Below are 24,396 nucleotides of genomic sequence, written 5' to 3' on the forward strand. Positions count from 1 at the left end.
GAGTGATATTTTGACTTCATCTTTTCCAATTTGTATCCCTTTGATCTCCTTTTGTTGTCGAATTGCTCTGGCTAGGACTTCAAGTACAATGTTGAATAGAATACCCTGTCTTAATGGGGGGAATGATTTCCTTTTGTGAATAAAAGGGAAAGTCTCATACTCTGTTAGTGAAAATTTAAAATCATTGTCACAGTCATCACAGAAAACAATATGGTAACCCCTCATCAGCGTAGAGATAAAGCTACCACAGGAGCTAGTAGTTATACCACTGGCTATGTATAGTACGTTGAGAAAGACGTCAACCTTCTAATATTCATGATGGCTTCATTCAAACTAGCTAACATCTAGAATCCACCTAGATGTCAATCCATAAACTGAAAAGTAGACAAAGAAAACACACAGCGCCTATACACCATGGAACATTAGGCAGCTATTATAAAGGAACTGAAAAGTATCTCTTGTGGCTATGTGAATGGAACCCATTCTCACTTGTGCATGGGTGCCTAGAAAGTTGACTTCATAGAAATCATGAATCTAACACCAGAGGGCTGGGGGAGTGGGAAGGGAATAAAGAGAAGATGACTAAGGCACACATAGGTGTGCTTAAATAGGAAGAAAAACTCCTAATGTCCAGTGGGATAGTCAGGTGGTTATGTTTGAAAACCATAAAATGTACATTTAAAGTGGGGAGGAGAGAGGACTTTGAATGTTCCCAGCATGAAGAAATGATAAACGTTTGAAGCTGTGGTTAGGTCAGTTCTTTTTATCTAATCATTTATTAAATATATACACTAAAATATCACACCATAAGCCCTATGTTTTACATAACATTACTGTATCAATTAACACACATTTTAATTTAAAAGGAAACAAGAATAGAAACTAAGATTTTTTTTTTCTCCTGAGCCGCCATATTGAACTTTAGTAATCATGGAAATCGGTAGTGTTTGCCCTGGTGTTAAAAGTCCTGCACGAAGGACAGCCACGGCTTATCATTGTCCCCATTGAGTATGACCCTTCCAGGACCTCCTGTGAACACTCACCCAAACGCTTCCATTGTTCTTCTTCAGGATCTCCAATGAACACTCCCCCAAACTCCAGATCCGGAGTCACAGCTACCTGAGGGCTGTAAGTGAAGTCTCCATCAACAGAAGCCTGGACAGCCTGGACCCTGCAGGCTTGCTCACGTCACCAAAGTTCCGCTCCAGAAACGAGAGCTACATGCGCGCCATGAGCACCATAAGTCAGGTGAGCGCTCTCAGAGCCTCCGTGGCCTCGCGCTGTTTTCAGGGAGGACGGAGAGGGCAAGGGTGTGGCAGCAGTGGTCTCAGCGCATAGACCATTGGCGGAGTCGGCAAAAAGTGCAGCCTGATGCTGCAGGTGGGCCACTTGTTCATCCCCGGCAAGCCCCTGGTGTTGATGGTGTAGGAGAGGAAGGGCTCTTTGCAGATGGGTGAGACACAAGTAGGGAATCCTTGGAAATTCATAACCTGGTCAGGTAGGTGCCAGCTAGTTTTCAGGATGGTTTTGATAGAGAAGGTTTTACCTGCAATGTTGTTTGCAGAGGCCATGCCTAGGGAAGACATCACTGACAAAAACGTCATCCTAAAAGAGTTACAGTTTAGAGCATGTCATCGAGGCAAGAATTGCACACAGAACGCATCTGTGAATTTAAAATATTTTATAAAGCTGTGTATGGTGACACATGCATTTAATCCCACACTCAGCAGGCTGAGGCAGAAAGATCTCTATGAGTTCGAGGCTAGCCTGGTCTACATAGTAAGTTCCAGAAAAGTCGAGGTTAGATGATAAAACTTTGTCTCAAAAAATAAAATAAATTTGTGAAAAAATTTATACACATTGATAACTTTATAACTCTAATGTGTTCAGAACAGGAAAACATGGCATGTCCCCCCAGCAGGGCTCTGTGCTGTTCAGCTGGCCACTTCAGGTCTCTGTGCTGGGGATATGACCTTCTTTGGGACATTACTTCCCAGTTACAGTTTACTAAGATACCAGGCATGGAAAAGACTAATGTCTTTGGGTCAAGCGCTGCAATTTCACGGGGTAGTCATTTGGCCTTAAGTAAAAAACAGAAAGAGTAACTGTCCTTAACAGAGTCCTAATGATACATCATTCTTCCAGCTCCATATCCAACTTTCAAATAACACATTATCTTTAAGGACAATTTCAAAGTTCCTGTTACAGCTGCAACATTGTCATTATTCAGAGAACAGTTTCTTCTTCAAAGTCACTGAACCATAAATACTGACTTTTCAAAATGGAGTTGCTTTTGCGAGAGTTATTCTCTCACATAGTAATATATATATATATATATATATATATATATATATATAGAGAGAGAGAGAGAGAGAGAGAGAGAGAGAGAATAATAGTGTTGAGCTTAAGCACACTGTACTCTGCTCCTATTTAAAATCTGACATTATTCACCAAAGGCTCTGAAGAAGAATCCAAATAAAATGTTATAAACCAAGGAATTAGACTCCTGTGGACTCCTTAAACTTTTTGAACATGTGAGCCCTTTATGCTTGAAATTTTTCTTCATGAAACTCCAGGTGTACAGATTTACTGATGATAGAGCATTAAATTTGTTTTGAAGCAATTCTTTAGCATACATCTAATTGTAACATTTTTTAAAAGATTTATTTATTTACTATGTTTAAGTACACTGTAGCTGTCTTCAGACACCCCCCAGCAGAGGGGGTCAGATCTCATCACAGATGGTTGTGAGCCACCATGTGGTTGCTGGAATTTGAACTCAGGACCTTTGGAAGAGCAGTCAGTGCTCTTAACCACTGAGACATCTCTCCAGCCCTAATTGTAGCATTTATTAAAGATGAAAGTAAATTGTCCTGCTAAAGACCTTGACTGAATATTTGATAGGAGGGCTGAGAGGAAAGCAGGTGTTTTTCAGAGTGGGCCACCATTGGTGCTGAGAACACCACTTCACACAGATACAAAAAATAAACAGCAGAAATAGGTCTAACACCACTTTACACAGTGTCCCAGTTGCAACCCAAAAATGATTTAGCAATTTATGAAACTCACATAGCAATATTTAAAATAAAACCTTCTTAACACAATACAATCTAAAGAAATACTAATTGGATACTTACATACTGGCTCCTGCAAGATGTCTTCTAAGCATGTGCATGCTCTGGCACACACACCCACACACATAACCCATATACACATACATGTACATAAATACATGCAAACATAAATGTAACTTAATTTTTTAAATAAATGATGTATTAGAGGCTGGCGATGCCTCTAGTTTTGATCCCTTCAAAACTTCTGAATCAGATTGGTTTTGATGAGCCCAGGGATTTACACTTGGATGAACAAAACTTTTTAAAGTGGAGATTAGAGACGGTTTGTTGTTAAGATAAGGCATTCGAAGGGCTGTGAGGTAGCTTGGAAATGTCCTTTCTTGATTTTTTTTTTTTTTTAGTATTTCCATGGATATTTGGTTATTATTATTTATTAACTTAGACATTTATTTCCTTTGGGTTTTTTTTTTTATGCCTGTGTAGAATAAGGGACAATCCTATTAAGAATGTGTGTTTAGCCTAGACGATTCAGCAAAATAAAAGCAAGTTACAGAATTATGTCTGCTGTATGAGTCGAGTTTTATTAGAACTAGGAGAGACAGTATATTAACCCTCTGGAAAGACAGACGCCCAAGGTTCATGTCTGCAACTTGAACAAGGATAGCTATTTCACTGTTTCTTTGTGATATTTATTACAAAACTTGAAAGGAAAAAACTCAACCAAATTGTAGTTATGAGCACATACATAAGTAAACTGTTTTGAAATTATTTCAGGCTTGAGTGAGTCATATATAAAACACACAAACCCCTGCAGATCCTTAACTTCTATTCTGATTCAATGACTGAGCCAAAGAGGTGGCTCACTGGGTAAAGGTGCTTGCCACCAAGCCTGATAACCTGCGTTCGATACCTGAGCCACAGTGGAAGGAGAGAATCCAGCCCAGCAAGTTGTTCTTTGACCTCCACAGGCAACCGTGACACAGGCACCCACAGGTGTACACATGCATATGCACAAAATTAATTCATTAATTAATTAACTAATTAATTAACTTTTTAAAAGCTCTACCTATTCAGAAGGCTAGAGAGATAGTTTAGCTATTAGGAGTGTTGGATGTTCAATTGTAAGGGCCAGAGTTTGAATCCCAACACCCATGTCACAAGCCGTGCAGTCTGCACGTGTCTCTAACCCCAGCTCTGAACTGAGAAAATGTAGAAGGAGAGCTGGGGCTTGCTGGTGGCAGCTGCGGAAATGCTACTACTAGGTTTAAAGACATACCTTGCCTCAGAGGAGTAGGCAGAGAGCTCACCTGCCTCTACCTAAGATGTTCACCACCATAAAATCTGGTGGTGGTGGTGGTGGTGGTTAATTATCTGATTTTTTAAAAGATCTTCATAAATGTATTTATAAAAAGTTTATGGATGAGGTCAGGCCTGGTGGTACATATCTTTAATCCAGAATTCCAGAGACAGAGGCAGGAGGATTTCTTTGAGTTCAAGGCCAGCCTAGTCTACATAGAGAGCTCCTAGACAGCCAGGACTACATAAAGAGTCAATTAATTAATTCATTGATTAATAATAAGGATAAATTTATGGATTTTTTTAATGAAAAGTGAAACTTGACAATAGTTTGAAATCTTGATAGTGCTTTTTTAGATTTTTGACATATCTGGGTTTAGCCTATCTTAGCAAAGTATATATTTTGCAAAACAAAATAAAATTAAAAATGCATGTTTCATACTGTGCACTCAACTTCAGTCAACCTTGAAATGATTTGACAGACTAGTCACTTCAAAAGGCATAGTAAAATAATTTACAAAAATAGCAGTTGCTAAAAAATTGACATGGACTCTGACCTCGAGCCAATGAACTTTGCTCTTAAAACTCCCATTTATCAATAAGGAGGGGCTGGAGTACAGAGCCAGAAGAGACTGTGAGTTCTGTCTCCAGTCATGCAAAATAAACATTAGCTAACAGGGAACTGTAAATAGAATTATCCAGAACGCACTGGGCAAATCTTCCTTCCCAGCCTGCATTTCTTCACTGTCCTAGAGACAAAGCTCTCCTTTGAAGAAGGTAGGTAGAAGATACACCCAGGTATGCAGATGTGTGTTCCAGACCGAGGAAGGGGTAGGAGTCTTCTTCTATTGCTCTCTCCTTTGTGTTTTTGAAGCAAGGGCTCTCACAGAAACTGGAGCTTCCTGGTTGGCTAAGCTGGCTGACCAATGAGCTATCAGGAACAGCCTGTCTCTGCCACCGGAGTTGCCCCATGCCTCTGCTACAAGCACATGTAACCAACCGCATGTCACATATCGACTCAGATCCTCTGGCTTGAAAAGCAAGAGTTTTTACATACTGAGATATCTTCCCAGCCCCAAAGCTCTCTTCCTTAAAAAAATGTCATCGTTTTTATCAGCTACATGCCATTTGCTTACCATCTGTGACATAAAGGAAATGATACTGTACTGACTGGTTTTGTGTGTCAACTTGACAAAAGCTAGAGTTATCACATTAACTAACAGGAAACTGTAAATAGAATTATCCAGAACGCACAGGGCAAAGAAAGGAACCTTCCTTGAGGAAAAGCCTCCATGAGATCCAGCTGCAAGGCATTTTCTCAATTAGTGATCAAGGGGGAGGGTCCAGCAGCCCATTGTGGGTGGTGCCATCCCTGCGCTGGTGGTCCTGGGTTCTATAAGAAAGCAAGCTGAGCAAGCCAAGGGAAGCAAGCCAGTAAGCAGCATCCCTCCATGGCCTCTGCATCAGTTCCTGCTTCCTGACCCGCTTGAGTTCCAGTCCTGACTTCCTTTGGTGATGAACAGCAATGTGGAAGTGTAAGCTGAATAAACCCTTTCCTCCCCAACTTGCTTCTTGATCATGATGTTTTGTGCAGGAATAAAAACCCTGACTAAGACAGATACACGTTGGAATGACACATAAACACTGCTGCTCTTGTGGGGGAATGAAGCTTCCAGATGCTGAGCTGGAGATGTTGGTGGGGAACTGAGGGCCAGGTGTTTACCACCCTGTGGCTTCCCACAGGTGAGCGAGATGGAGGTGAACGGACAGTTCGAATCCGTGTGCGAGTCTGTGTTCAGCGAGCTGGAGTCGCAGGCGGTGGAAGCGCTGGACCTGCCCCTGCCTGGCTGCTTCCGCATGCGGAGCCACAGCTATGTGCGGGCCATCGAAAAGGGCTGCTCCCAGGACGACGAGTGCGTGTCGCTGAGGTCGTCCTCCCCTCCACGCACAACCACCACCGTGAGGACCATCCAGAGCAGCACCGGTGAGTGAGCTTGGGGGCTCCAGCCTGGCCGCAGCTGCGAGCAGCTGTTGAGGAAATGGGCATCCTTGGTGTAGTCACATGGTTAACAGTAACAAATGCCACCTATGTCCCACACAGAAAGACAGGTTCCATACCTAGCTCTACCCATCCCTCCTACACATCCTTCCCTCCACCACCATGTGAGAATCCACAGGAACAGCTGCTGCTGTGGTCTGGGAGAGACAGCCCAGCATCCTCTGGTTGATCTCACCCTACTCAGATTCTCAATTAGCAAGCTCTGGGCTGGGACAAAAACAAAAAAAACAAAAACAAAAAACCACCTGTTTCTAAATTTATTACTTTATGCCAAGGTGGTCATGGTATGACTCTCCCAGGAGACCTAAAAATATCCTGCTAAAATTTTTAAAAATAAATAAATTTTAAAGGGGCAAGGGATAGATGGACCAGTAATATTAACTAGGCACTTATATATTTTGTTACATCAAAAAGTAGATTTATGTCATCGGTTTAAACCCTGCCATATGTAAAGTTTCTCACTCTAAACAATGATTTTTGCAGGGGAAGTGTATTTTTATGGCCAGTTTCTAGGTTCAGAGGCCTGGAAAAGCTTACCTAGCCTCCATGGTACAGACCCTGCATAGCGATACAGCCCTGAGTTATATGTGACTATATAAAAACTGAACGCCAAGAGGAAAACCCCTCCCTCTTAACTTTATGATTAAATCCAGCCTAACTCCAATAAAGTAATTCTACACGGACACCATCAAACGTAAGGGTCAAGATAAGTAATGATAGATGAATTAGAAACATTTATACCAGGATATGGTATCAATAAATGACTGATAAATAATAAATTGATAAATAAAAACACAAAGATATTTTTAGCCATACTAAACAACACAACAACAAAAAATGCTTCTAGAATAAACATCTTAGCAGCAAGCTCAGCACCGTGACCCTGGCCATTAATATCCAGACAGAATATAGTGGGTTCCACATACCTTACTTGATGGGAAATTCTCCAAGAGCAGTGTCAGACAATATCCATGAACGAAATAGAGGTGATTTGTGAAATGTTCCAAATAATGTCTTTTAAAATTCGGTCACTGTACGTTCTGTATGTGTAATGACAGGACTTGCCTGTGTGGTTTTGAAGGTCTGCTTCCTTACAGCTTATCTGTGTGTGTCTGCTGGTGTCCCCCATCCCCCACCCCACCCCTAAACAACCTTTCCCCAGGGTTGGGCCCATTTCTCTCTTAACAAGCACATCACCTGCCAGCCATTCACTTCTTAAATTCAAATAATTCTGAGCCAGGTCAACTTGCGCTAGGGAGGAACGGTAGAAGGAGCGGTTCTTGAATTTGTTGACACAAAGTAGCAAGCAGACTCTGACTGGCAGTGGCTTGCTCACCTGGAAGAACAGTTTGTAGCTTTTGTCACTAGCAGAACAGTTTGTAGCTTTTGTCACTAGCAGATGGAGTTTTGCACTCACCACATCAGTTCTTCTCAGATATGCAGACACAGTAACCTTTTGTTCTCTCTCTCTCTCTCTCTCTCTCTCTCTCTCTCTCTCTCTGGAGACCCTCCAGAGTTCAGACAATCAAGTTGACAAATAAAATCCAGGCTTTCTAGTTAATTCCAGATTGATAGTGATTTTATAAGAAATCCAAACATTGGACAGGGATGGAAACCAGACCCTGGGATCTTGTGGCATGTGATCAGTGCAAATGAGATTGAGCCACAGACTCTAACAGAATAGGCAAGGCTAAATGTTGGGACTTCACCTTCTGAGTGACTTCAGCCAGATGGCTCAGAGATGACCATGGGGTTTGCTTGAACAAAGGAGGTGTCAGCCTTTTGTTAATGTCTTCAGAGTGGGCTAAGTTTGGGTGGGCATCACTTGATTATGGTGTGGGGTTTCAATGAGTATTTTCCTTTTTGTGTGCAAATTGTTCTGCCCTTGGGATTTGCAAATCAGGAAGAGACTTAAAGCTGCATTACTCCTGCTATTGATACAACAGCCTGCATTTATATACCTCATTCTTGGGACTAGTCATTAGTGTTAGGATTTTCAGAACTGTAAGTCCCATCTGTTGCTTGCATCTTGGCTACATGGTTTGGTTCGCCATTATGATAGAAAGAGGGGTTGTGGATGCTTGAGCTGATGAGAGGAAGGGCAAGATAGAATAAACATATCTACTCCAGAGAGATGTAGACAAGATTCACCCTGTACTATGGGTTGGGACAAAACATTTCCCAAAAGATCAACATGGCCAAATACAGAGCTGAGTGGAGTCGGACTCAAAGGTTGTAGCAACAAAGGAACAAACATGATATGGAGACGAGGATGCCAGACCTTTTAACCCATTTTAGTAATAGAATTTAATTATTAGAAATCAGGTAGCCATGGCTGTAGGAAAGAGTCAATGCTTTTAGCAAAAGCAGGCTCCCCATTTCTAAGAAGTGACCTAGACAATGTTATTATAACCCACAAGCCAGTGGCGATTATCTCCAGCTACCCAGCAGAAGCTGATAAGTCATTGCTCCACTGTATGACCTGTATCATTAATGACTGTTGGTCAGCTCAGCACAAATGCTGGGATTCTGGTAGGCAGGTTGTGGGGTGTCTAAACTGGTACTGAAGGGCCACTGAGAACATTTCATGTGTTAGGTTTTCCCTTGGTAGCAGATGACTTCATCTTTGGCACTGTGTGCCCATCTCAAACCCTGCTAGGTTTAGCTTGGTCATAAGGAACAGCAGTATATGACATTCTGGCCTGTGGCCTAGTCTGGTATTTGATGGTCCTGATGTTTTAAAGACCCCAAGTTTATCTATCTCTTGCCACTTTGTATGGAAACACCTACACTGTGGCAGTATTTGGAGTCTTTGAGTCTTCACTGGAATCCAACAAGACTATTAGAAGATGGGTGTTGCCTAGGAGGTTGTCTCCTCTTGTACCATTGAGGCTCTGAGTTGACGCTGGGAGCTTGAACTGGGGGGGGGGAGTCTGTATGGGAGCCTTCCCAGAACAGAAAGAATAAGTGAAAACCACAGAGACAACTGTACCGCCTCACCCATCCTAAATGCAGGCGACATCCACCTGCCTGCAGCTATGTGCACAGGAAGGCTCCATGCTCTGCGAGTCAGTCAGAGTGAGGAAGAGATGTGTATCATGTGTACCCTGCCAGGTTTTCACACAAGGTAGCCGTTGGCTTTACTCTCAATCAACAACCAAGCATTGACTAAACATTATGGAAAAATAAACAGCTTCAAGAAAACCGTTACAGTGGATTCTGAGTAAACCTATCCAGTATGTGCTGGTATTACATTTCACACTCTCTCATTTCATAGACACTCACAACAGGGTCCATGTTGGCCACACGTCCTCCGTTGGGAAGACAGGCTTCCTGCGTGTCATCGGCTATTAGGAACAGATGGCATTTTTTCCAAACAGCAGTCTATGGGCTAAGACTTGGATTTGTATCTCTTATCCATCTTAACACTTAACATGACCAACAAAATGTTCTGCTGATCCTTTCTCTCCCGGCCTTGCCCTTTATGTGCGTTTGCTGAGCCAAACCATAAAGCCCAAAGGTTCCTATGCCACATGGAAGAGCTGTGCAGAAGAGACCCGCCCTAACAGCTGCAGGGACCTTCGTGATGCAGTGAAGTGGTGAGAGATGAGGCCAGCTGCTCAGATCACAGGACATCAGGGAATTAGGGCCTGATCTTTAGGCTCCCACTGATTTGTTAACTTGCTAGTTGGTCTGTGAAAGAATCACATCTTCTCTGAGCCCATAATAACTTCAGTCACCCAGACCACTCTCAATCCAATAGACTGGATACGTTTTTAATAATTCTTTGCGCTTTGATACAAATGCATATTGTCGTCAGTTGTAACAACGAGTGTATCCACCACCCTCCCCCATGAAACAGATTATTTTTTTTCTTTGTGATAAGAATATTCTTCTGAAGTGGGCATGGCGGTGCACAACTTTAATCCCAGCACATGGGAAACAGAGGCAGGGAGATCACTGAGTTCAAGGCCAAAATGGTCTACAAAGCAAGCTGTAGAACAGCCAGGGCTATACGGAGAAACTCTGTCTCCAAAAATAAACAAACAACAAAAACAAAAACAGTATTCTAACTGTTGTGAAGTACACAATACCTGGTCTATGTTACAGGCAGCCTGCTGAGCTCTGGGGCATTATAGCTTTCCCCTCCTGCCTGTGTTAAGGGAAACAAGCCAGACATAAATAGATAGATGTCAGATGATCACACCCATATGTGGAGTCTAAAGAAGTTGGATCTCACGGGTGTAGAGACTGGAATAGTGGGCAGCATAGACTGAGAAGACAGGGAGGTGGGCAGAACTGGATCAACAGGAATAAACCTACCCAGGGTTTTATAGGAGCCACTGTTGGTTAAGATCAGAGCTAGATAGGAAAGGAAAAGGAAACAGTGGGATGGTCCACTTCCTGTCTGAGAAAAGCAAGCCCTCTCCCCTCATTTACCCAAATGTTCCTGGTAACAGTAGAGCTTGGTGATCAAAAAAAGCCCCAGCATCTCCACAGAGTGACATACTGAGCCTAATTCTTTTAGGGTACACCAAAGAGGTGATGTGCATTTAAGGGTGGGTGGGTCTTCTTTTTAGCTAGGCAAGGTGACATCCAGCCAGGTGCTCGGGGTCTGAGTGCAGTCTGACTTCCGATGATGCCAGGAGCCTGAATAGAGAGAAATGGGACATCACAGCCGATTGTGTAGCTGCATGGCAGGGTCAGAAACATGGTGATAAGTGTGGAGAAAGATGAAGAAAAAGCAGTACTGGAACATACCTGTAATCTCAGCCTTCAAAGGCTAAGACACGATTACAATTTCAAGACCAGACTGAGCTACATAGGAGACCTTGTTCCAAGGAGGAAAGGAGGAAAAAGAGGAGGGGGGAGGAGGAGGAGAAGGAAGTGGCAGCAGCAAGCATTAGGGCTCCAGGTGGACACAAACTCAGGATAATCCATCCAGGTCTCCAGAAAATAGCTCTTGGCGCCTGCAGATCCCTGCTCTACAAATGATATATTGCATGAGTCTAAGTTTAATGTAAATTTCTTTGTATGTAAAATGGGGTTAGAATGCAGCTACTCACACCAAGCTTACTGAAGTCTCAGATCTTGGAGTTTGCTTTGTCCTGCCAGGCACTAAGTCAATGAATAAACTTTGAATAAAGCAGCCAGGGAAAAGTTCAGGAGCGCATGGCTGGATATCGAGCAGAAGCCTGCCCAACAAGGCCCTAGTTGTATTCTGTTCAAGATAAAAATCAAGTCATAAATGTTTGGATATTGCCTGGCCGGGTTCCTTGTTCTCTGCTAATGATGTTTCTGTCTTGGAATCTCTCCACACAAAACTGAACATCTACCCACACACACCTTGGAAAACTTAGGCAAAAAGGAGAAAAAATGTCTGGGGCAGCCAACTCTACTTGTGTAATAACCCAATCCTGGTGTATTGTCTATCTGAGAAGAGTTCACATTGACTTCCGTTTGTCTCTGGAGCACTTGAGATGGAATTCCTCTAGAATATTAAAAAAAAAAAATCACTAAAGTACAAACATCCTGGCTGACACAAAGCATAGTTTAAAATCTGGAGAGAACCAGATGTTCTCATCTCGCCTGGGTAAAGTATCTAAGTCCTGTCCTGAGAGGGGAGCGCCCGTGCCTTATTTATCTTGCCAGGCAAGAGTGCGCCTTTGCTCAGCAAGAACTGTGGGCAAATAGTGAAGGGCTCCACGGGGCTTCTGGAGTGACCAGAAATGAAGCAAGGCTCAGAGGAGATTAGTCAGTGAGCACTATGCAAATGGCACATCAGAAGACCTCTACCTCGGCTTTGACTTCAGAGCTCTCCGTCTGGTTTAGTTTATCGATGATGACCAAAGGTAACTTGGAGCACACGATACTTGGCGCAAGCACTGTGAACCAACTGCATAGTTACATCATGAAATCTCAGTGAATACCAGTAGTAAGAATATTTTAATAAGTCCTGGCACAGGGATCCTTCCTACCTTTGACCATTTACACTCACAAATGAAAGACACACAGCCTTTATAGGTTGATCTGCCTTAAGCTACACAATAGCTGGGTAACTGCCTAACCTCCGTGCTGTTAGAATCCACTTCCTGCAGATAATCCCAGGTTACTACTTACTAGTTTCTATGCTCCGTCTTGGCTACTCTTGACCCAACTGAGCAGCTCTCTGGGCCATGTTCTCTTAGCCCTTTTACATGATGACTCTGGTTGTCCCCACCCCCCTGCACGTTCTTCTAAGGTATCATGGCTTCCTTCTTCCTCCTCATGGTTTCTAACCTGAAAAACCTAAACTCCATCTAAATAGCTCCTCCCCAGCTATTACCTGCTGGCATCTTTATTTACCAATCAGAATTAACTGGGAGCAGGGTCTCTCTGTGTTTTACGAGTGGGCCCCCTTGTGCAAACAAATTTGGGGGACCCAAATTAACATTAGAATACAAGCAGCATTAGGCCAAACCCACTACAAAGACCTACGGCTTGTGTGTGATATTACTTTCATCATACAGTGTGGTTCTCCCTTCTCCTGGGAGTCTGTCAACCATCAACCTATGAGGACAAAAGGAACAGGGGTCAGGCAGGGTTCCAAAGGCTGTGAGTACCGACGGATTAACTTCTGGGATCAGCTTCAGTAGACAGCTCAACTTTATTGTTCCAGAAATAGGGTATATAAGGGCTTTTAGGGTCCAGGTGGAAAGGGCTAATTGGTTATAGTACGTACCTAATAATCATGTGGGCAGGAAGCCAGAGCAGGTGCTGAGTTAAGCAGGTCTTCACAAGGTCATTCTTCAGATAAGGACAGGCACTTATGTTCAGGGACACTCTCCAGACAGTAAGGCAGAGAAAAGCCCCCCCCCCCGCGCCTTCTTTTATAAAGAAAATATTTCAAGTAATTTCTATGGGTCTGAGGCCATCCTGGTCTTCATAGTGAGTTTAGGATAGCCAGAGCTACGTAGTAAGACCCTGTCTTGAAAAACAAAACAAAACAAAAAAGCAAAGCAAAGCAAAACAAAAAGAAAATGTTTGCCCACATATTATTGCCACCGTGTCTCGTGTTGCTTTTCCTGTGAAATGGCTGTTTAAAGTTTAAGTTGGAGGTGTTTAAAAATAGAGAAATTTTTAAATGATTAAAGAAACAGCCTATAAAAATAAAATACCCTCTGGGTTTAATTTTTCCTATCATATTTTGTTGTGCTGATAGTATGACGAATTTAAAGATCAAATGTCCAATCTCCACCTAGCCACAGAGCTGCCAGGCAGCACAGACTGGGAAAAATGAATCTCTGCCAAAGTATGTAAACCAAGCAGGTGGCAAATGCTGCTCTGTGGATGATGAAAAAGCCAAGGGTCTCTCTGCCCTAGTGTTCAGTAAGAAAAAAAAGTCCTATAGTAATTTAATCCTGACATGAAGGATCTCGTTACTGAGCTAGAAAGCAAAGACACAAGACAACTCAGTTACAAAGGTCAGAAAACACAAATTAGTACATTAGAGGCTTCAGTGTGATAATTTGTCAGACAGACAATTTCTAAGTTAAAAAAAAACATAGTAATTTGAAAAGTATAGCACCTAAAATCTCACCATTTTACTTTTATATATCGCTAGACATCATTTTAAAATAAAAGAAGCTTTTTTTGAGACAGCAGGGACAGGGTCTCATTGTAGCCCAGGCTGGCCTCCAATGTACTACGTAGCCAAGGATGACCTTAAATTTATGATTCTAACTCTAGATTGCTGGGGGTGTAGGCATTTGACTGCACAGCACTTATGGGGTGCTTAGAACCAGATTTAGGGCCTTGTAGATGCTGGGAAGATACTCTATCAACTGCCTATAAGCCAGTTCTTAGAAAATTACTTTTTTAGAAAAAAAGCCTTCACACAAGGGACAGGCAAGACATGAGAGCAGGAGACGGGGCAGAGGGGCTAAATAATGAAGTATGATACATATGTAAGAAAATGCCATTAAAACTCATTACTTTGTATCACATTAAATGATTTCAAAATAAATAAGTTTCTCCTCAACTTTCAAAGATAGATAAGTAGGTAGGTAGGTAGGTAGGCAGGCAGGCAGGCAGGTAGGCAGGTAGATAAATGGATGGATGGATGGATGGATAGATAGATAGATAGATACATAGATAGATAGATACATAGATAGATAGATAATGGAGGGATAGATAGACAGATGATGTATGGATGGATAGATAAATAATGGATAGATAGACAGATAGATAAAGAGATAATAGGTGATGGATAGACAGACATACATAGATAGATAGATAATGGAGGGATAGATAGACAGATGATGTATGGATGGATAGATAAATAATGGATAGATAGACAGATAGATAAAGAGATAATAGGTGATGGATAGACAGACAGATAGATGGTAGATGGATGGATAGATAGATACATAGATAATTAGACACATAGATACATAGATACATAGATAGTCAGTCAGTCCATGGTCAGTCAGTTCAGATTGGACCAGTCCAATCAAAATGAGTTTTAACAAATGCTCCAAGGAAGCTCAGTTGGGAACCACACCTATAATTAGTGCTGATAATACAGAGCATTCTAAAGCTCCTTGACCGCAGTGTACGTAGCTCCAGGTGGTGAAATCAAGGTCTAAGGTTTTGAATTTCTGTTATTCCTCCCAATGTGACTCTCGGTCTGCTTTGGGTGAGCCTCGAAGCCCTCGATGGCCTTGACTGAAAACGTTGTCTCAACCTTTTGACACATGAAACGCTCCCGTGTTTATTTTAATGACAATTAAATGTCTGTGTGGCCACGAGTGCTCTGGGGTGCTCCTTTGCTCTCAGCTGATACCTGTTGGCCGTGCACGCTGCTTTGATGCCTCTTCCCTCTGGTTATCAGCGTTGCTGGCAAATGTTGATAATACTAATTCAGTAATTTCTGGTTTAAGTGACGGAGCATAATAACTAGTTCAATTTATCTCCAAAAATATGACACACTGTCAAGTTTTAATTTTTATGCCTAGAGTATTTTATGACTTCGAGGAGACATACGGCAGTACCATCAGTCTGCTGCATAACTAGCTGTTGGTTTGGGTATGGATCGAAGCTCATTAGCACAGAGGGTCATCTGAAATCCTGGATAGAAATAGCACCCTGTCTCTTTAAGACAAACCTTGGGTTTCTTTTTCATCTACTTTCAGTAATTCTGTTATATAATCCACCCACCCACCCACACCCAGTTCATTTTAAGAGGAAGTTTATTCTCTCCTCTAAAATGTTAGCTGTGGCCAGAGGATAATGAGACTTTAAATGTTTGCTTTTATTATTGTTTTTGGAGGTTTTTTCTGTCGTCTTTTGTATCAAACTTTTTATTTAGCCATAAACTGAACTTGGTATGATGATGTATTCTCTTACTCCTAGTAATCATGGTACTGGGGCAGGAGGATTGACAGGTGGAAACCAGCAAGCTCTAGATCAGTCTGAACCACACAGCTAAACTTGACCTGAAAAAGAAGGGTGGAATGGGACCATCTAGAGACTGCCATTTCCAGGGATCCACCCCATAATCAGCTTCCAAACGCTGACACCATTGCATACACTAGCAAGATTTTGCTGAAAGGTCCCAGATATAGCTGTCTCTTGTGAGACTATGCCAGGGCCTAGCAAACACAGAAGTGGATGCTCACAGTCAGCTATTGGATGGATCACAGGGCCCCCAATGGAGGAGCTAGAGAAAGTACCCAAGGAACTAAAGGGATCTGCAACCCTATAGGTGGAACAACATTCTGAACTAACCAGTACCCCGGAGCTCTTGACTCTAGCTGCATATGTATCAAAAGGTGGCCTAGTCAGCCATCACTGGAAAGAGAGGCCCCTTGGACTTGCAAACTTTATATGCCCCAGTACAGGGGAATGCCAGGACCAAAAAGTGGGAATGGGTGGGTAGGGAAGTGGGGGGGAGGGTATGGGGGACTTTTGGGATAGCATTGGAAATGTAATTGAGGAAAATACGTAATAAAAAATATTTAAAAAAAGGGTGGAATGGAGGGAGGAAAAGAGAGAGAGCAAGAGGGAAAGAGAACTGTGGATCTACAGGAAAATGCAAAAAAAAAAAAAAAAGGCAGAGATCTCTTACAACTTTCCCTAGTCTCCTCCATCAGTAACATTTTATGAACCTAGAGAGTTCTGTGATACCAAAGTAGGACAGTGATATTGATGTAGTGGGATTGAGGAACTCACATTTTATCACTGGTGTGGATTCCCATAGCCAGCATGCAGTTGAGATATGGACCCATTTCATTATCATAAAGATCAGTGTCCACATTCTGCCAATCTAAATGAAGTTCTTGGAGCACATGTTTTACATGCTCCAAGAGCTAGGTTCAATACACAACACCAAAGAAGATAAAAAAGAGGAGGAAGAGGAAGAAGAAGAAAAGGAGGAAGAGGAAGATGGGGAGGAAAAGGAAGAGGAGGAGGAGGAAGAAGAGGAGAAAAAGAAGGAGAAAAAGGAGGGGAGGAAGAGGAGGAGAAAGAAGAAGACGAGGAGGAGGAGGAGGAGGAGGAAGAAGACAAGGAGGAAGAGGAAGAAGAAGAAGAGGAGGAGGAAGAAGACAAGGATGAAGAGGAAGAGGAAGAGGAGGAGGAGGAAGACAAGGAGGAAGAGGAAGAGGAGGAAGAAGACAAGGAGGAAGAGGAAGAGGAGGAAGAAGACAAGGAGGGAGAGGAGGAGGAGGAGGAAGACAAGGAGGAAGAGGAAGAGGAGGAAGAAGACAAGGAGGGAGAGGAGGAGGAGGAGGAAGACAAGGAGGAAGAGGAAGAGGAGGAGGAAGAGGAGGAGGAGGAAGAGGAGGAGGAGAGTTTTCATAATTCGTAACTAGCTAAGGTCTCTTGAGTTTGGTTCCTGGACAGGGTAATTGAAGATACCCTCTAGAAACATACTTGCCTGGTTGTTTCTCTTAACTACTAATATTCTAAGATAATAAAAAAAAATAATAATCATAGTATAAAGCAGAAAACAAAGAGATTTCTTCAATGTGTTCACATTGGGAAGAAGGACAAAGAAATCCGACAACTCCTCCAAATGTTGCCTTCATCTTCCGGGTCCAGGAATAACACTAGAGAGTCAAGGATATGCACATCTAAGTGGTCCTGGTCAAGGCGTGGCCCTACCCACCACTGATTCAGCTCTTCCTATAGCTGTGTAACATCTCTTTCCCAGAGCTGGCCTGTTCCCAGCATGAGTTTCCCAGGAAACTCCCTTTTATTTGAGGTTCATTGCTTCTACACTCTGATGAGTTACCATCCCCCACAGGCCCGTTACCATCCCCCACATTCTGTTTTAGCACCTCCACATCCTGAGGTGGAATATGTCTGTCTGCAACAATATAATAAACAGAATGCAACTAGGAGACCAAGGCCAAAACACGATTAGCACCGGGTGTTCATGTATAGAACCATGTTTTCATGACCTCTTGGCTTTAAGAGGAGACCTCATTGGGGAGAGCTAACACAGGCAATTCCATCCTAGCGGTTTGAGATAGAGTCTTGTCAGAAAGCAGAGTCTGGCCTGTGACTTCAGCTTTGGGGGAATCCAACCCCATCCAACCCCACTGGTGTTACAGGCACCTGCATTCACACACTAACATCCTCACGTGCATATTAGCATACATATGCATAATTGAAAATAAAACAAATCTTATTTTTAGAACAGTGGGTCTGGCAGACCTGTAGTACCCAGATCAGCTCATTCTCTGAGAAGCCACTTCAGGCATTACAATGCTTCCATAGCAAATGGCTAGTTGAGCACAGGGTTGGATGCCGGATACCTCTAGTTTCCCATTTGATTCAAAATGGACAGTCACTTCAAAGTTGCCTTCCTCTATGGATTCCCCATACATTCATTTTCTGATGGCATGCGTTTCAGAGGCTCAAGGATAGCCTCGGAAAAGTAACTGATGATTGACTGAAAATATCTATCCGTTCTGAGCCTTCTGCAAGACAGCCAAACCGCGGCCACCCACTGAACATCTGCAGCACACCAGGCGTCCCACGGATAGCACGACTTAGTAGCACACAAATGCCACCCAGCACAGTTGGTGGTGAACTGCCAAATAATCTATTATGTGGCACGGGCTAAAATGGGGAGTGGGGCCAGGGCTCAAAGCAAAGTCTCCGTTCTAAGAACGGAAGTGTAAACACAGCTATAAGCCGACTGCTTGCTGATTACAACAGATCTCTCCATGTCTACCATATACCTGATTTCATCCCAAGAGGTAATAACACATACTCACAATTCCAAGCTACTGGAACATTTTCTCCCATCCTAAGCCAAACCTTCCCCTGGCTTGCCAAATCTTCCCAGTTGTGTCTCAAATATCTGTTCCCTGAATACTGTGTTCACAGACTTCAACTCCATCATCTCCCATCAGACTTGCCCTCACCTCTCTCTTTCCTGCCATCTTCACATCCCGTCAGAGACAGGGGCTTTTAGTCACACTAGCCCAGCTGCTGCAGTTGTGGATGGGAGAAAAGGAAAAACAGCAAGAGTTCCGTGGATTCCAAATGAAGCCTGACTGTACTCCAGATGCTGCCCTCAGTGCCCAGATCTGCCTCTTCTGGTTCTGTTCAGCGAGCCTGCTTAAATCAGAGCGCACTGACTAGTTGGGAGAAATAAACCCATCACACAGATATGTGATAATATGAAGGTTTAATGACAGCATCAGATATTTCAGGAGACCTCTTTGGGGACTAATAGGCAGAAGAACGGGAGACACAAGGAATACACACAAAGGAATATATATAGCCATATACATTCTACTGCCCATGTCTATAGATTCAACCGAGTAAACCATTTGTTATTTGGCCTGCATGTTACTTAACAAATAATAAGAACACATGCACACCTTGGGTAGCACTTACACCCTGGTAAGACTTTGCAGTGGAAGCCAGGGAAACCCGTTCGGTTAATGGCTTTATTGCCTCAGTGGTTAGAGCAGAGCCTGTTGGGAACCAAACCTCAGATCCTGAGAGCTATAGATTCTTCAGATCCATATCATATACTATGGTATCTATACATTAGGTATTTTGGGGACTGATTCTAGCACCAACACTATCCGAGTAACCACCCATTCAAGGAGCATACTCAAGTCTCTTACCTTATATATATTATACAGGATCATGTTTACATGTAAGCTATGCGCACCTTCCAATATGCTTTCATTTAAGTCTGAATTACTTACACCTAATGCGGTATAAGTGCTACCCAAGTTGTGCATGTGTTCTTATTATTTGTTAAGTAACATGCAGGCCAAATGACAAACGGTTTACTTGGTTGAATCTATAGACATGGGCAGTAGAATGTATATTGCTATATATATTCCTTTGTGTGAATATATAATGTGTGTGCGTGTATGTGTGTAAATTCCTCTATGCATATTCCTATAGTAGCATCTTTCTGCCACTATACCAAAATGCCTGGGGCAACCAGCTTCATCAATGGAAAGGTCTACTATGGCTCACTGTTTCCGTGTATGCTCACATGGCCTTTGGGGTAGACAACAGCCCAGTACATTGTAGCAAGGTTTTCAAGGGGACTGTTCACCGTATGGCAACTGGAAAATAAAAAGAGACTCAAGGAGAAAGGGGTACCCCAACCCTACACCAGCAGTCCCTAGCATTCTCTAACTAAGCCCCTCTTCTTAAGACTTCCAACCACCTCTCAGGCTAGAGCTAAGTCTGCAACATATAGACCTTTGGTGTCAGGAGGAGAGGGAGATCTTTCTGGCCTGACCTGGCAACCTCCTTCCCAAGAGCCCACCCTCACGCCCTATCCTAAAATCACATGATCACAGTCAGATGGATTTCTATCTTACGGTACCACTTTCAGGTAGTTAATGTATAGATAGTCTCACCTGGTCACATGTAGGTAGCTGTCTTTACTTTTGTCTACGTTGCCTCTTTGTTCCATGGACCCACTCCTCATAAACATTCCATGGACAGGCTGGCTCACCTGGGTTTTTTGTTGTTGTTGTTGTTGTTTTGGTTTGGTTTGGTTTTTTTAGTGTGATTCTTATCATTTGTACGGGGCTGATTCACACCTGGGATGAAAGCAAGCTGTCACTGAAATCATTGTATATGGGGGGGGGGGGAGAACATCATCTCCTCCAACTTTTATTCTGACTTTTATCATCCTCGGTTAGCAACGTCCAGTCAGGTTTAAACAAGCCAAGTGATGCTTCATTTCAGGTTGGCTAGGCACACTTTGTGACTGAAGTCATTGTATGTGTACAAGGACCAAGCCTTTGCCAGGCCAGGTCCTTTGTGTCCCTCTTACTTCTTTGAGCTCTCTGGCATGTTTCTGGGCCCTTCTCTTCCAAGCATACTGGCCCCTTGTTGCCCCTCATCCGGCCTGCTTTCCCAGCCTGCTGCTGTGAGTGCCCATCCCTAGGACCCCTGTAACAGGTCACCACCCACAAAGCTGCAGTTCTGACCTCCCTGCAGCCAGCAAGCTTCCCCACCCCCACCTCAGTCTCCCAGGCTAACAATGCTGCCTCCTGGGTCTGCAGTCCTCCCAGCTCCCATCACCCCCATTCCCAGCTCTAACTGGAGTCCCACCCACATTTTCTCCTGTGCCTTTGGATGCTTTCTTTGTTTTCAGGACACTTCCTGGATGCACCAAGGCATCTGCCATGTGAGTCCTATTGGGAGAACTTCTCTGACTACTGTGTTCTCAGAGCTTAGAACCTTGACATCTGTACCAGATTTAAAAACAAACAAACAAACATGGAGGCAGAGAATGGTGATTTATGTCTTTAATTCCAGCATTCTGATGGAGACAGGCCTCTGTGAGTTCAAGACCAGCCTGATCTACATAGTGAGTTCCAGGACAGCCAGAACTATGTACTGAGAACCTGTCTTTAAAAAATAAAAAATAAAAAATCTGATAGATTTCCTAGGAACTATATAGAAACATCTGGGTTGGTCTCTATAAGCTCTATAATTCCTGCCTCTTTTTGTCAAGGTTTTGGTGGTAGTGGTGGTGGTGATGGTACTGGTGTCGACGGGGGGGGGGGCACGGGGGGAGGGGGGAGAGACCCACATTCCTCTGCAGTGGGTAGGACAAAGGTAGTGAAATGCCCACTCTGGAAATTCACATGAGAAAGTGAGGCTTTAGACTTACCAAGCAGGGCCACGAGCTGCAAGCCTTTCTTATCATCTTCTCTAAGTACCCTCTCTTTTCTGTAGCTATGAGACGAGAGAGCGTGTGAGCGGTAGTGTCTCTCCTGGTATAAAATGAAGAGCTGTAGGGTACTCATTCACAGATAAGCACGGATCCATCCACACCGTCAGCCATGTGTCCTAAACTAAGGACACAGGGAGAGTCACTCCCTCTACCGCACAATTGAGCAGATGATCTGGGCTTCTCAGAGGCTGGCAGAAAGAGCTCAGCCTTAGTGGATCTCTGCCTCTGCTTGAGTGTTGACTTAGAAAGGAAACCAAAGTCTGACCTGCACTGACTCTTTGGATTTCAGAGACGGTGTTCCTCTGTCCCCACTCTGTTTCTGTATCTGGCGTTAACTAGGCCTGGAAGATAGAGAAGTAGAAGAAAAGACATACGTCAAATAGTGTTAGCCCTCTGTTCTCAAGACCACCAAGCCCACAGATACCCAGACTCCTTCTATGAAAGAGTGGTTATTGTCATATAACGTACACACTTACTCCAGCATCCCTAGATGGTTAGAAGACAAAGTACCTAATACAGTGCAAATATATGGGGCAGCTAGAGGTGTAGTTCAGGGAGAGAAAGCACACACACACACACACACACACACATCCACAGGCCCTGATTCAACCCCCAGCACCACCAATAAAACTGGGCAAATGCTCTGTAAGGACAGCTGTACTTTTATGCTTAGGAAATAATGGCAATGGTTGGAGAAATGGATCGATGGTTAAGAGCACAGATGGCTCCGACAAAGGACTTGAGTTCTATTCCCAGCATAGATGGGAATTTACAGCTCAACCCTACCTGTAACTCCCTCAGCTACCAAGAATCTGAAGCTTCTGGCTTGCGAGGGCACCTGCACCTCACAAACACATACATGTCCGCACAGAGACACATCGTTAATACTGCACATAATGACAACAAAAGTTCTTGCTCAAAAGCAACATTATCTTTTACCAAATATTTTTTTTTTAATCCTTGTCCAGATAGTTCAATGGTACAGAACCTGTAGCGACAGAAGGTTGACTCTACTGTCTTATCTTCCAAACTGGGAACCATTGAGCATTGCCCTGTGCTAAGCTTCAGGTTAAAGACGAGGAAGCCGCCGAGCGGTGGTGGCGCACGCCTTTAATCCCAGCACTTGGGAGGCAGAGGCAGGCGGATTTCTGAGTTCGAGGCCAGCCTGGTCTACAAAGTGAGTTCCAGGACAACCAGGGCTATACAGAGAAACCCTGTCTCGAAAAAAAAAAAAAGAGAGAGAGAGAGAGAATGAGGAAGCCCAACACGGTAAGAATCATGGCTGTAGACATGTGCAGCTTGGCAAGGGACCCTGCTGCTTACCAATACCACATGTAGGAACTCCACCTTCTCATATACTAAGTCCTCAGTGTCCACACTGCTGTTTTATAAAGGCAGAGCCCTACGGGACCCAGTACATGTTCTCTGCAAACTGAATAGGTGCCAGAGCTCAGGTATTGCTGACCCCCCTCCCCCGCCCTGAATCATGGCAGGATTCGCACATTTGACTGATGCCATTTCTTTCAGCTCCATTGGCATTTCGAGGGAATTCCACTCCAGCTTATCAAATCTTGACTCAGTATTGCTGATTGATTACTGATTACAAGGATGGGGTTCTTAGAACCCATCCTTCCGAGTCATAGGTGAGCACTGATCGGTGTCTTCAGTAAATAACTGGAGATGGGTAGACAGAACGAGGTGGGATAGCTTGGTGAGGAGTTGGGTGAACCTGCAGCTTTCCATTCTTCTTTAGGGCCAGGTGGAGACTTGAGTTTCCTTACAGGTATTCTTTAGGTCTCTTACCATTACTGGCAAATCTATCTTCATCTGATTGATCTAAAGGACGGTACTTCCCACCATGGGCCCAGTGTGGGTACCTGCCAGATATTTATTGAGTTAAGTCATAAAACAATTCTACTTCATAAAGTTTTTGTGTCCTGTTTCTTTGTAAATGATATCTGACCCAATTACAGCTCCCCAAGTTTAAGGTATCACAAGAATGAGAGGTTTATAACAGGCGAGCTGTGCTGTCATCCTTAAAATCTGTAGTGTCACCCCTCTTCCTTCTAGCAACTAGAAAACCAGGAGAAAGCCTTCAAAATGCTGTGCCTAAGTCGCTTTCCAGGGCTCTGAGTCCTCTTCCCAGGTACTGTCAGCTGCATCTTTGGCTCCACTGCCATTGGTAAGCCTTATCCTCATCCATGGCTGCATCTCCTTCTGATTTGCTCCTTCTTTGAGAAGCAGGAAGAAAAACTAAAAGCCACTTAGGTCCCAACACTCATCACAACAGCAGCCCTCACCCTCCTAACCAACTCCAAGGAGCCCCTGTCCACCAGCCAAAGATTTTCCTTGATTTCATTGAAAATATGATTCTTGCCCTGCAGAAGTGAAGCAACACAGGTATCAGGGACCACAGGGCACCACTATGGGTGTAACCATCGAGAATGCACAGAGGAATCCAATTCCATCACATCTACATGAGAGGGTGGGCACGTTAGCTCACGCCTGTAATTATGATTTAAGTAGCCGAAGCAGAAGGGTCACCACAAGTTAGACACCAACATATGCTACACAGTGAATTCCAGGTCAGCCTAAGCTACATAGATAGACCCTGACTCAAAAAAAAAAGAAAGGAGGGAAGGATGGGAGGGGGAGAGGGAGGGGGAGGGAGGGAGAAAGAGAGACAGAGAGACAGAAAGATAGAAAGGAGAGAGGAAAGAAGGGAGGGAGGAAGGAAAGGGGAGAGGGGA

General features: G+C 43.5%; 1 protein-coding gene across 16 annotated transcripts in view; it reads left to right on the forward strand.

Moving 5' to 3' along the window:
* The window catches only part of Dlgap1 (DLG associated protein 1), an 826,285-nt gene that overhangs the window by 655,899 nt on the left and 145,990 nt on the right, over window positions 1–24,396 (forward strand). For all 16 annotated transcript variants that reach the window (XM_021186024.1, XM_021186022.1, XM_021186023.2 and 13 more), the window contains 2 exons: window positions 1,071–1,248; window positions 6,114–6,354. In XM_021186024.1, the coding sequence (XP_021041683.1) occupies window positions 1,071–1,248; window positions 6,114–6,354 (419 nt within the window). The remainder of the gene's footprint in view (window positions 1–1,070; window positions 1,249–6,113; window positions 6,355–24,396) is intronic.

This window comes from Mus caroli, chromosome 17 (genome assembly GCF_900094665.2).
Source record: "Mus caroli chromosome 17, CAROLI_EIJ_v1.1, whole genome shotgun sequence".
NCBI classification, from domain to species: Eukaryota; Metazoa; Chordata; class Mammalia; order Rodentia; family Muridae; genus Mus; species Mus caroli.